The sequence below is a fragment of the Tachyglossus aculeatus genome, chromosome 7, assembly GCF_015852505.1.
Source record: "Tachyglossus aculeatus isolate mTacAcu1 chromosome 7, mTacAcu1.pri, whole genome shotgun sequence".
NCBI classification, from domain to species: Eukaryota; Metazoa; Chordata; class Mammalia; order Monotremata; family Tachyglossidae; genus Tachyglossus; species Tachyglossus aculeatus.
In genome coordinates, this window is record NC_052072.1 from 3,174,147 (window position 1) to 3,187,784 (window position 13,638).

General features: G+C 47.6%; 1 protein-coding gene across 2 annotated transcripts in view; it reads right to left on the reverse strand.

The window, feature by feature from the left end:
- Positions 1-13,638, reverse strand: part of ANKRD44 (ankyrin repeat domain 44) — a 158,842-nt gene that overhangs the window by 93,575 nt on the left and 51,629 nt on the right. For both annotated transcript variants that reach the window (XM_038749028.1, XM_038749029.1), the window contains exons 4-6: positions 11,123-11,193; positions 5,757-5,957; positions 1,668-1,755 (exon numbers count right to left, since the gene is read on the reverse strand). In XM_038749028.1, the coding sequence (XP_038604956.1) occupies positions 1,668-1,755; positions 5,757-5,957; positions 11,123-11,193 (360 nt within the window). The remainder of the gene's footprint in view (positions 1-1,667; positions 1,756-5,756; positions 5,958-11,122; positions 11,194-13,638) is intronic.

Below are 13,638 nucleotides of genomic sequence, written 5' to 3' on the forward strand. Positions count from 1 at the left end.
CACTGTACTAAGCACTGGGGTGGGTACAAGCTAATCGGGTTGGACGCAGTCCCCGTCTCCTGTGGGGCTCACAGTTTCCATCTCCATTTTCCAGATGATGAGAAGCAGCGTGGCTCAGTGGAAAGAGCCCAGGCTTTGGAGTCAGAGGGCATGGGTTCAAATCCCAGCTCCGCCAAGTGTCAGCTGTGTGTCCTTGGGCAAGTCACTTATTCATTCAATCGTATTTATTGGGCGCTTACTGTGTGCAAAGCACTGTACTAAGCGCTTGGGAAGTCCAAGTTGGCAACATCTAGAAACGGTCCCTACCCAACAGCGGGCTCACAGTCTAGAAGGGGGAGACAGACGACAAAAAAAAACATATAAACCAAATAAAATAGACTAAATATGTACAAGTAAAATAAATACATGGAGTAATAAATATGTACAAACATATATAGATATAGACGGACAGATGTGGACGTAAGCAGTGTGGGCTGGGAAAGGGGGATGAAGAAAGGGAGCTAGTCAGGGCAATGTGGAAGGGAGCGGGAGAAGTGAGGGTGGGAAAGGGAGAGAATCCATATAATAATAATAATAATAATGGCATTTATTCATTCATTCATTCAATCGTATTTATTGAGCGCTTACTGAGTGCCGAGCACTGTACTAAGCGCTTGGGGAGTCCAAGTTGGCAACATCTAGAGACGGTCCCTACCTGACAGCGGGCTCACAGTCTAGAAGGGGGAGATAGACGACAAAAAAAAAACCATATAAACCAAATAAAATAAATAGAATAAATATGTACAAGTAAAATAAATAAATGGAGTAATAAATATGTACAAACATATATACATATAGACGGACAGATGTGGACGTAAGCACTGTGGGGCTGGGAAAGTGGGATGAAGAAAGGGAGCGGGAAAAGTGAGGGTGGGAAAGGGAGAGAATCCATATAATAATAATAATAATAATAATGGCATTTATTCATTCATTCATTCAATCGTATTTATTGAGCGCTTACTGAGTGCCGAGCACTGTACTAAGCGCTTGGGAAGTCCAAGCTGGCAACATCTAGAGACGGTCCCTACCCAACAGCGGGCTCACAGTCTAGAAGGGGGAGACAGATGACCAAAAAAAAATATAAACCAAATAAAATAAATAGAATAAATATGTACAAGCAAAATAAATAAATGAATAGAATAACAAATATGTACAAACATATATACATATATAGGGACAGATGTGGACGTAAGCAGCGTAGGGCTGGGAAAGGGGGATGAAGAAAGGGAGCGAGTCAGGGCAACGTGGAAGGGAGTGGGAGAAGTGAGGGTGGGAAAGGGAGAGAATCCATATAATAATAATAATAATAATAATAATAATGGCATTTATTCATTCATTCATTCAATCGTATTTATTGAGCGCTTACTGTGTGCAGAGCACTGTACTAAGCGCTTGGGAAGCCCAAGTTGGCAACCTATAGAGACGGTCCCTACCCAACAACGGGCTCACAGTCTAGGAGTCTGTTGGGCAGGGACCGTCCCTATAGGTTGCCAACTTGGACATCCCAAGCGCTTAGTCCAGTGCTCTGCACACAGGAAGCGCTCAATAAATACGACTGAAGGAATGAATGGGAGGGAGAAGGAGAGAAGGGAGGTGACCGCCCGCCGTCCTGGCCGCCTCCTCCTTACCCATGTAGGCCGCCCAGTGCAGTGCGCGCCGGTCTTTCTTGTCGAACGCGTTGATGTTGGCCCCTTTGGCCAAGAGTAAACTGACCATCTGAAAAGACAACATTCATTCATTCATTGCCAGTCATTCAGTCATTCAACGGGGGGGCGGCGTCCACCTGGGACCCCCTCCCCGCACCCAAAGCCAGGATGGCACCCCTCCTCCCCGTCGCCTGCCCCCGGGACCAAGCTAATAATAATAACTATAATAATAAGCGCTTAGTCCAGTGCTCTGCACTGGGAGCTCCCTCCGTGGGACAGCCTGATTCATTCATTCATTCATTCAATCGTCTTTATTGAGCGCTTACTGTGTGCAGAGCACTGGACTAAGCGCTTGGGAAGTCCAAGTCGGCAACATCTAGAGACGGTCCCTACCCAACAATCAATCAATCAATCGTATTTACTGAGCGCTTACTGTGTGCGGGGCACTGGACTAAGCGCTTGGGAAGTCCAAGTTGGCAACATCTAGAGATGGTCCCTACCCGACAATCAATCAATCAATCGTATTTATTGAGCGCTTACTGTGTTCAGGGCACTGGACTAAGTGCTTGGGAAGTCCAAGTCGGCAACATCTAGAGATGGTCCCTACCCAACAGCGGGCTCACAGTCTAGAAGGGGGAGATAATAATAATAATAATAATAATAATAATAATAATAATAATAATAATGGCATTTTATTAAGCACTTACTATGTGCAAAGCACTGTTCTAAGCGCTGGGGAGGTTACAAGGTGATCAGGTTGTCCCACGGGGGGCTCACAGTCCTAATCCCCATTTTCCAGATGAGGGGACTGAGGCCCAGAGAAGTGAAGTGACTTGCCCAAAGTCACCCAGCTGACAACTGGCGGAGCCGGGATTTGAACCCATAATAATAATAATAATAATAATAATAATAATAATAATAATGGCATTTATTAAGCGCTTACTATGTGCCAAGCACTGTTCTAAGTGCTGGGGAGGTTACAAGGTGATAGAGTTGTCCCACAGGGGGCTCACAGTCTTAATCCCCATTTTCCAGATGAGGGGACTGAGGCCCAGAGAAGTGAAGTGACTTGCCCAAAGTCACACAGCTGACAATTGGCAGAGCCGGGATTTGAACCCATAATAATAGTAATAATAATAATAATGACATTTATTAAGTGCTTACTATGTTCAAAGCACTGTTCTAAGTGCTGGGGAGGTTACAAGGTGATCAGGTTGTCCCACAGGAGGCTCACAGTCTTAATCCCCATTTTCCAGATGAGGGGACTGAGGCCCAGAGAAGTGAAGTGACTTGCCCAAAGCCACCCAGCTGACAAGTGGCGGAGCCGGGATTTGAACCCATGACCTCCGACTCCAAAGCCCGGGCTCTTTTCCACTGAGCCACGCTGCTTCTCTGTGATCTTACAGAGATCACCCTGTAACCTCCCCAGCGCTTAGAACAGTGCTTTGCACCCAGTAAGCGCTCAGTAAATACGACTGAATGAATTGAATGAACTGTGGTATTCTGTAAGCGCTATAATTCTATTTATTCTGACGGTATTGACACCCATCTAATTGTTTGGTTTTGCTGTCTGTCACCCCCTTCTATTCAGAGAGAAGCAGCGTGGCTCAGTGGAAAGAGCCCGGGCTTGGGAGTCGGGGACTTAGTACTGTTCTCTCCTCACAGTAATAATAATAATAATGACAGCATTTATTAAGCGCTTACTATGTGCCAAGCACCGTTCTAAGCGTTGGGGAGGTTACAAGGTGATCAGGTTGTCCCCCGGGGGGCTCCCAGTCTTCATCCCCATTTTCCAGATGAGGTCACTGAGGCTCAGAGAAGGGAAGTGACTTGCCCAAAGTCACCCAGCTGACAAGTGGCGGAGCCGGGATTTGAACCCGTGACCTCTAACTCCAAAGCCCGGGCTCTTTCCACTTAGTCACTCTGGTCCTCAATAAGTGCTCAATAAGTAGGATTGACAGATTATTGTTCTACCGTCCTCTCCCAAGAGCTCGATCCAGTGCTCAGCAGAACAGTAAGCGCTCAATAAACACGACAGATTATCGTTCCATCGTCCTCTCCCAAGCGCTCCATCCAGTGCTCCGCACACAGTCAGCGCTCAATTCATTCATTCCATCGTATTTATTGAGCGCTGACTGTGTGCAGAGCACTGGACTGAGCGCTCAGAAGCAGGCCGGACTGACCAATGGACTAAGACTGGACAGTACTGTGCTCTCCTCACAGTAAGCGCTCAATAAGTACGATTGACAGATTATTGTTCTATCGTCCTCTCCCAAGCGCTCAATTCAGTGCACAGTCAGCGCTCAATTCATTCATTCATTCAATTGTATTTATTGAGCACTGTGTGCAGAGCACAGGACTGAGCGCTTAGAAACAGGCCAGACTGACCGATGGACTAAGGCTGGACAGTACCGTCCTCTCCTCACAGTAAGCGCTCAATAAGTAGGATTGACAGATTATTGTTCTACCGTCCTCTCCCAAGCGCTCGATCCAGTGCTCTGCAGAACAGTCAGCGCTCAATAAATACAACAGACTATCATTCCATCGTCCTCTCCCAACCGCTCCGTCCAGTGCTCCGCACACAGTCAGCGCTCAATTCATTCATTCCATCGTATTTATTGAGCGCTGACTGTGTGCAGAGCACTGGACTGAGAGCTTAGAAACAGGCCAGACTGGCCGATGGACTAACACTGGACAATTCATTCATTCATTCAATTGTATTTATTGAGCGCTCTGTGCAGAGCACTGGACTGAGCGCTTAGGAACAGGCCGGACTAACCGATGGACTAAGGCTGGACAGTACTGTGCTCTCCTCACAGTAATCGCTCAATAAGTAGGATTGACAGATTATGGTTCTATCGTCCTCTCCCAAGCACTCAATCCAGTGCTCTGCAGAACAGTCAGCGCTCAATAAATACGACAGACAATCGTTCCATCATCCTCTCCCAACCGCTCCGTCCAGTGCTCCGCACACAGTCAGCGCTCAATTCAATCATTCATTCAATCGTATTTATTGAGCGCTGACTGTGTGCAGAGCACTGGACTGAGTGCTTAGAAACAGACCAGACAAACGGATGGATTAAGGCTGGACAGTACTGTCCTCTCCTCACAGTAAGCGCTCAATAAGTAGGATTGACAGATTATTGTTCTATCGTCCTCTCCCAAGCGCTCGATCCAATGTTCTGCAGAACAGTCAGCGCTCAATAAATACGACAGACTGACTATCGTTCCATCGTCCTCTCCCAACCGCTCCGTCCAGTGCTCCGCACACAGTCAGCGCTCAATTCATTCATTCCATCGTATTTATTGAGCGCTGACTGTGCGCAGAGCACTGGACTGAGAGCTTAGAAACAGGCCAGACTGGCCGATGGACTAACACTGGACAATTCATTCATTCATTCAATTGTATTTATTGAGCGCTCTGTGCAGAGCACTGGACTGAGCGCTTAGGAACAGGCCGGACTAACCGATGGACTAAGGCTGGACAGTACTGTGCTTTCCTCACAGTAAGCGCTCAATAAGTAGGATTGACAGATTATTGTTCTATCGTCCTCTCCCAAGCGCTCAATCCAGTGCACAGTCAGCGCTCAATTCATTCATTCATTCAATTGTATTTATTGAGCGCTGTGTGCAGAGCACTGAACTGAGCGCTTAGAAACAGACCAGACAAACCGATGGATTAAGGCTGGACAGTACCGTGCTCTCCTCACAGTAAGCGCTCAATAAGTAGGATTGACAGATTATTGTTCTACCGTCCTCTCCCAAGCGCTCGATCCAGTGCTCCGCAGAACAGTCAGCGCTCAATAAATACAACAGACTGACTATCGTTCCATCGTCCTCTCCCAACCGCTCCGTCCAGTGCTCCGCACAGAGTCAGCGCTCAATTCATTCATTCAATCGTATTTATTGAGCGCTCAATTCATTCATTCAATCGTATTTATTGAGCGCTGAGTGCATGCAGAGCACCGGACCGAGCGCTCGGAAACAGGCCGGACCGGCCGACGGACGAAGGCCGGCTTTCTGCTTCCCGCGGCGGAGCGGGCCCGGCCCTCCCGGGGTGGCGTCTCTCACATCTCCGTGCCCGTTGAGGGCGGCGTGATGCAGGGCGGCCCGTCCGGCGCGGTCGGAGACGTTGAGGCCGCCCAGCTGGGGCAGGAGAAGCTGGGCGCAGCGCAGGGCCCGGTGGGCGGCCGCCACGTGCAATGGCGTCCGCCAGTTCTTGTCCCGCGCGTTGACGTCCGCCGCGTGTTTCAGCAACACCGACACCGCCTCCTGCGGGGACACCGGGCTGGCCTGGGGACGGGGGGACCGACACCCTCGGGGGGCTCGGGGGAGCGCTCACTACATGCCGGGCACCCAACTGGGCGCTGGTTCTCTCCCGTCCCGCCGTCGAACCCAGGCCCGCGTCCTTCCCCGGGCCCGGAATGCCCTCCCTCCGCACATTATAATGGCGTTTATCATCATCATCATCATCATCAATCGTATTTATTGAGCGCTTACTATGTGCAGAGCACTGGACTAAGCGCTTGGGATGTCCAAATTGGCAACATCTAGAGACAGTCCCTACCCAACAGTGGGCTCACAGTCTAAAAGGGGGAGACAGAGAACAAAACCAAACATACTAACAAAATAAGATAAATAGAATAGATATGTACAAATAAAATAGAGTAAAAAAAATATGTACAAACATATATCCATATATACAGGTGCTGTGGGGAAGGGAAGGAGGTAAGATGGGGGGATGGAGGGGGGGACGAGGGGGAGAGGAAGGAAGGAAGCGTTTATGAAGCGCTTACTACGTGCAAAGCACTCTTCTGGCCTGTGAGCCCGCTGTCGGGCAGGGGCCGTCTCTAGATGTTGCCAACTTGGACTTCCCAAGCGCTTAGTACAGTGCTCTGCATGCCAGAAGCGCTCGATAAATACGATTGATTGCATGAATGAATGTCCCACTTGTACTTCCCAAGCGCTTAGTCCAGTGCTCTGCACACCGGAAGCACTCGATAAATACGACTGATTGCATGAATGAATGTCCAACTTGTACTTCCCAAGCGCTTAGTACAGTGCTCTGCACACCGGAAGCGCTCGATAAATCCGATTGATTGAATGAATGAATGTTCTGAGCGCTGGGGAGGTTCCAAGGTGATCGGGCTGTCCCCCGGGGGGGCTCCCAGTCTTCATCCCCATTTGACAGATGAGGGAACTGAGGCACAGAGAAGTGAAGCGACTTGCCCAAATAATAATAATGTTGGCATTGATTAAGCGCTTACTATCAATCAAACAATCGTATTTATTGAGCGCTTACTGTGTGCAGAGCACTGGACTAAGCGCTTGGGAAGTCCAAGTTGGCAACATATAGAGACGGTCCCGACCCAACAGTGGGCTCACAGTCTAAAAGGGGGAGACAGAGAACAAAACCAAACATACTAACAAAATCAAATAAATGGAATAGATATGTACAGGTAAAATAAATAAATAGAGTAATAAATATGTACAAACATATATAAAGGATATCTACATATATACAGTATATATATATACTTTGCACTTTACTATGTGCAAAGCACTGTCCTACGTGCTGGGGGAGATACAAGGTGATCAGTTTGTCCCATGGGGGGCTCACAGTCTTCATCCCCATTTTGCAGATGAGGTCACTGAGGCCCAGAGAAGTGAAGCGACTTGCCCAAAGTCACACAGCTGATAAGAGGCAGAGCCGGAATTTGAACCCATCACCTCTGACTCCAGAGCCCGGGCTCTTTCCACTGACCTATGCTGCTTCTCCTCCAAGCTGGCTCTCTTCCTCCCTTCAAAGCCCTACTGAGAGCTCACCTCCTCCAGGAGGCCTTCCCACACTCAGCCCCCTTTTCCCTCTCCTCCTCCCCATCCCAGCTCTTAGAACAGTGCTTTGCACATAGTAAGCGCTTAACAAATGCCATTATTATTATTATTATATCCCCCACCCTACCTCCTTCCCCTCCCCACAGCACCTGTATATATATTTGTACAGATTTATTACTCTATTTATTTTACTTGTACATATTTACTATTCTATTTATTTTGTTAATGATGGGCATTTAGCTTTAATTCTATTTATTCTGACGACTAGACACCTGTCTACATGTTTTGTTTTGTCATCCGTCTCCCCCTTCTAGCCTGTGAGCCTGTCGTTGGGTAGGGACCGTCTCTGTTGCCGACTTGGACTTCCCAAGCACTTAGTACAGTGCTTTGCACACAGTAAGCGCTCAATAAATACGACTGAATGAATGAATGAATGAATGAATGTGAGCCCGTCGTTGGGTAGGGACTGTCTCTAGATGTTGCTGATTTGTCCTTCCCAAGCGCTTAGTCCAGTGCTCTGCACACGGTAAGCGCTCAATAAATACGATTGAATGAATGAATGAATGTGAGCCTGTTGTGAGGTAGGGACCGTCTCTCTATGTTGCCGACTTGGACTTCCCAAGCGCTTAGTCCAGTGCTCTGCACACAGTAAGCGCTCAATAAATACGATTGAATGAATGAATGACGCAGGCCCCATCCTGCTTGGCTTCGTCCCCGTTTGACGGGTGAGGGGACCGAGGCCCGGGGAATCAATCAATCAATCGTATTTACTGAGCGCTTACTGTGTGCAGAGCACTGTACTAAGCGCTTGGGAAGTCCAAGTTGGCAACATCTAGAGACCCTTCCCCACTGCACCTGTATATATGTTTGTACATATTTGTTACTCTATTTATTTATTTATTTATTTTACTTGTACCTATCTATTCTATTTATTTTATTTTGTTAGTCTGTTTGGTTTTGTTCTCTGTCTCCCCCTTCTAGACTGTGAGCCCACTGTTGGGTAGGGACTGTCTCTATATGTTGCCAACTTGGACTTCCCAAGCGCTTAGTCCAGTGCTCTGCACACAGTAAGCGCTCAATAAATACGATTGATGATGATATAGAGACGGTCCCTACCCAACAGTGGGCTCACAGTCTAGAAGGGGAAGTGACTTACCCAAGGTCACCCAGCAGACGAGGGGCGGAGGTGGGATGGGAACCTGGGTCCTTCTGACCCCCAGGCCCGGGCGCTACCCACTAGACGACCCTGCTCCTTTAGACTGTGAGCTCGTCGTGGGGAGGGATCGTCACCGTCCAGGGCGCCCAGTCCAGTGCTCCGCACGCAGTAGGCGCTCAATAAATACGATTGGATGAATGAACCCAGGTCCTTCTGACTCCCAGCCCTGGGCGCTACCCATTAGGCCATGCTGCTTCTCTAGGGCTCAGGCCCAACACCAAGGCCCAAGCGTTCAGCACAGTGTTCTGCACACAGTAGACTGCCAGCACCCGGAGGGCAGGGATCCTGTCTACTAACTCTCCTGTCTCTATCTCTGGCCGAATTGTACTTCAATAATAATAATAATAATGATAATGATGGTATTTGCTAAGCGCTTACTACGTGCCAAGCACTGTTCTAAGCGCTGGGGGGACACAGGGTGATCAGGTTGTCCCACCTGGGGCTCACAATCTTCATCCCCATTTTCCAGATGAGGTCACTGAGGCACAGAGGAGCGACTTGCCCAAAGTCACACAGCCGATAAGTGGCAGAGCCGGGATTAGATTATGTTGCCAATTTGTACTATATGTTGCCAATTTGTACTTCCCAAGCGCTTAGTACAGTGCTCTGCACATAGTAAGCGCTCAATAAATACGATTGATGATGATGATGATGATGATGATTAGAACCCACGACCTCTGACTCCCAAGCTCGGGCTCTTTCCACTGAGCCCCACTGCTTCTCTTTCCAAGCGCTTAGTCCAGTGCTCTGCACACAGCAGGCTCTCAGTAAATACGATGGAATGAATGACTGAACGCTCAGTCCAGTGCTCTGCACACAATAGATTGAAAGCTCTCTGAGGGCAGTGATCGTGTCTACCAAAGTGTTGCATTCAGAGAAGCAGCGTGGCTCAGTTGCCAACTTGTACTTCCCAAGCACTTAGTCCAGTGCTCTGCACATTGTAAGCGCTCAATAAATACGATTGAATGAATGAATGAGTGAGTCAGAGGTCATGGGTTCTAATCCCAACTCCGCCACTTGTCAGCTGTGTGACTTTGGACAAGTCACTTCACTTTTCTGGGCCTCAGTGACCTCATCTGTCAAATGGGGATGAAGAATGTGAGCCCCCGTGGCTCAACCTGATCACCTTGTAAACACCCCAGCGCTTAGAACAGTGCTTTGCACATAGTAAGCGCTTAATAAATGCCATCATTATTATTATTAAATAAGATTGAATGATTCAATTGTATTTCAGTGGAAAGAGCCCGGGCTTTGGAGTCAGAAGTCATGGGTTCAAATCCCTACTCTGCCAACTGTCAGCTGGGTGACTTTGGGCGAGTCACTTCACTTCTCTGGCCTCAGTTCCCTCATCTGTAAAATGGGGATTAAAACTGTGAGCCCCTTGGGGGACAACCTGATCACCTTGTAACCTCCCCAGCGCTTAGAATGGTGCTTTGCACATAGTAAGTGCTTAATAAATGCCATCGTTGTTATTTACAGATGAGGCAACTGAGGCCCTGAGAGGTTGAGTCATCTATGGGAAGCAGCGTGGCTCAGTGGCAAGAGCCTGGGCTTGCGAGTCAGAGGTCATGGGTTCAAATCCCGGCTCCTCCAATTGTCAGTTGGGTGACTATGGGCAACTCACTTCACTTCTCTGGGCCTCAGTTCCCTCATCTGGAAAATGGGGATGAAGACTCAGAGCCCCAAGTGGGACAACCTGATCACCTTGTATCCTCCCCAGCGCTCAGAACAGTGCTTGGCACATAGTAAGCGCTTAACAAATGCCAACATCATCTAGAAAATGGGGATGAAGACTGTGAGCCCCAAGTGGCACAACCTGTTCACCTTGTATCCTCCCCAGCGCTTAGAACAGTGCTTGGCACATAGTAAGCGCTTAACAAATGCTGTCATCATCCGTCAGAGGTCACGCAGCCGGCCGGTGGAAGGGCTGGGTTAGAACCCGGGTCATCATCATCATCAATCGTATTTATTGAGCGCTTACTATGTGCAGAGCACTGTACTAAGCACTTGGGAAGTACAAATTCTCAACATATAGAGACTGTCCCTACCCAACAGTGGGCTCACAGTCTAAAAGTGGGAGACAGAGAACAAAACCAAACATACTAACAAAATAAAATAAATAGAATAGATATGTACAAGTAAAATAAATAGAGTAATAAACATGTACAAACATATATCCATATATACAGGTGCTGTGGGGAAGGGAAGGAGGTAAGATGGGGAGGATGGAGAGGGGGATGAGGGGGAGAGGAAGGAAGGGGCTCAGTCTGGGGGTCTCCCGCTCTTCCCGCTAAATCCCGCTGCCTCCCGTCGAGTGGAAACCCCCCAGGAGAAGGGGGTGGATGCCAGGGGAGAGGGAGTGGAAAGACTGATGCCCCCCGCTCACCTCACTCCTGGAGGCCACAGCGCGATGGAGGGGGGTCAGCCACATGCTGTCCTTGGCGTTCACGCGAGCCCCTGAAACCAAGCAGCATCCGTCACCCCCAGATCATTCAATCCTATTTATTGAGCGCTTACTGCGTGCGGAGCACTAGACTAAGCGCTTGGGAAACTACAATGCGACAAGAAGCAGACACAGTCCCTGCCCAAAAAGAGCTGACAGTCTATGGGGGGGAGACTGACATTAGGATAAATAAATTTATCCATTCAATCAGATTTATTGAACGCTTTCATTCATTCATTCATTCAATCGTATTTATTGAGCGCTTACTGTGTGCAGAGCACTGGACTAAGCGCTTGGGAAGTAGAAGCTGGCAACATATGGAGACGGTCCCTACCAAACAGCGGGCTCACAGGCTAGAAGGGGGAGACTAACAGAACAAAACATATTAATAAAATAAATAGAATAAATATGTACAAGTAAAATAGAGTAATAAATATGTACAAACATATATATACTTTTATTCATTCAATCGTATTTATTGAGCGCTTACTGTGTGCAGAGCACTGGACTAAGCTCTTGGGAAGTAGACGTTGGCAACGTATAGAGACGGTCCCTACCCAACAGCGGGCTCACAGGCTAGAAGGGGGAGACAGACAACAGAACAAAACATACTAACAAAATAAAATAAATAGAATAAATATGTACAAGTAAAATAGAGTAATAAATATGTACAAACATACATATACATTTATTCATTCAATCGTATTTATTGAGCGCTTACTGTGTGCAGAGCACTGGACTAAGCGCTTGGGAAGTACAAGTTGGCAACACATAGAGACGGTCCCTATCCAACAGACTAAGCGCTTGGGAGAGGACGATACAACAAGAAGCAGACACAATCCCTGCCCACAATGAGCTGACAGTCTAGGGGGGAGACAGACATTAGTATAAATAAATTCATCCATTCAATCAGATTTATTGAGCACTTTCTGTATGCAGAGCACTGCACTAAGCACTTGCGAGAGGACGATACAACAAGAAGCAGACACAGTCCCTGCCCACAATGAGCTGACAGTCTAGGGGGGAGACAGACATTAGTATAAATAAATTCATCCATTCAATCAGGTTTATTGAGCACTTTCTGTGTGCAGAGCACTGGACTAAGCGCTTGGGTGAGGACGATACAACAAGAAGCAGACACAATCCCTGCCCACAATGAGCTGACAGTCTAGGGGGGAGACAGACATGATTTTAAATAAATTCATCCATTCAATCAGATTTATTGAGCACTTTTTGAATGCAGAGCACTGAACTAAGCGCTTGGGAGAGGATGATACAACAAGAAGTAGACACAATCCCTGCCCACAATGAGCTGACAGTCTAGGGGGGAGACAGACGTTAGTATAAATAAATTCATCCATTCAGTCAGATTTATTGAGAGCTTTCTGTGTGCAGAGCACCGGACTAAGCGCTTGGGAGAGGACGATACAACAAGAAGCAGACACCACAGTCCCTGTCCATATTGAGCTGACAGTCTAGGGGGAGACAGAAATGAGTATAAATAAATTCATCCATTCAATCAGATTTATTGAGTGCTTACTATGTGCAGAGCACTGGACTAAGCGTTTGGGAGAGGACGATACAACAAGAAGCAGACACAGTCCCTGCCCACAATGAGCTGACAGTCTAGTGGGGAGACAGACGTTAGTATAAATAAATTCATCCATTCAATCAGGTTTATTGAACACTTTCTGTGTGCAGAGCACTGGACTAAGCTCTTGGGAGAGGACAATACAACAAGAAGCAGACACAGTCCCTGCCCACAATGAGCTGACAGTCTAGGGGGGAAACAGATATGATTATAAATAAATTCATCCATTCAATCAGATTTATTGAGCGCTTTCTGTGTGCACAGCACTGTACTAAGCTCTTGGGAGAGGATGATACAACAAGAAGCAGACACGGTACCTGCCCAAAAAGAGCAGACAGTCTAGGGGGGAGACAGACATTAGTATAAATAAATTCATCCATTCAATCAGATTTATTGAGCGCTTTCTGTGTGCAGAGCACTGCACTAAGCACTTGCGAGAGGATGATACAACAAGAAGCAGACACAGTCCCTGCCCACAATGAGCTGACAGTCTGGGGGGGAGACAGACATTAGTATAAATAAATTCATCCATTCAATCAGATTTATTGAGCACTTTCTGTGTGCAGAGGACTTGACTAAGGGCTTGGGAAAGGACGATACAACAAGAAGCAGACACAGTCCCTGCCCACAATGAGCTGACAGTCTAGGGGGGAGACAGATGTTAGTATAAATAAATTCATCCATTCAATCAGATTTATTGAGCACTTTCTGTGTGCAGAGCACTGGACTAAGCGCTTGGGAGAGGACGATACAACAAGAAGCAGACACAATCCCTGCCTACAATGAGCTGACAGTCTAGGGGGGAGACAGATGTTAGTATAAATAAATTCATCCATTCAATCAGATTTATTGAGCGCTTTCTGTGTGC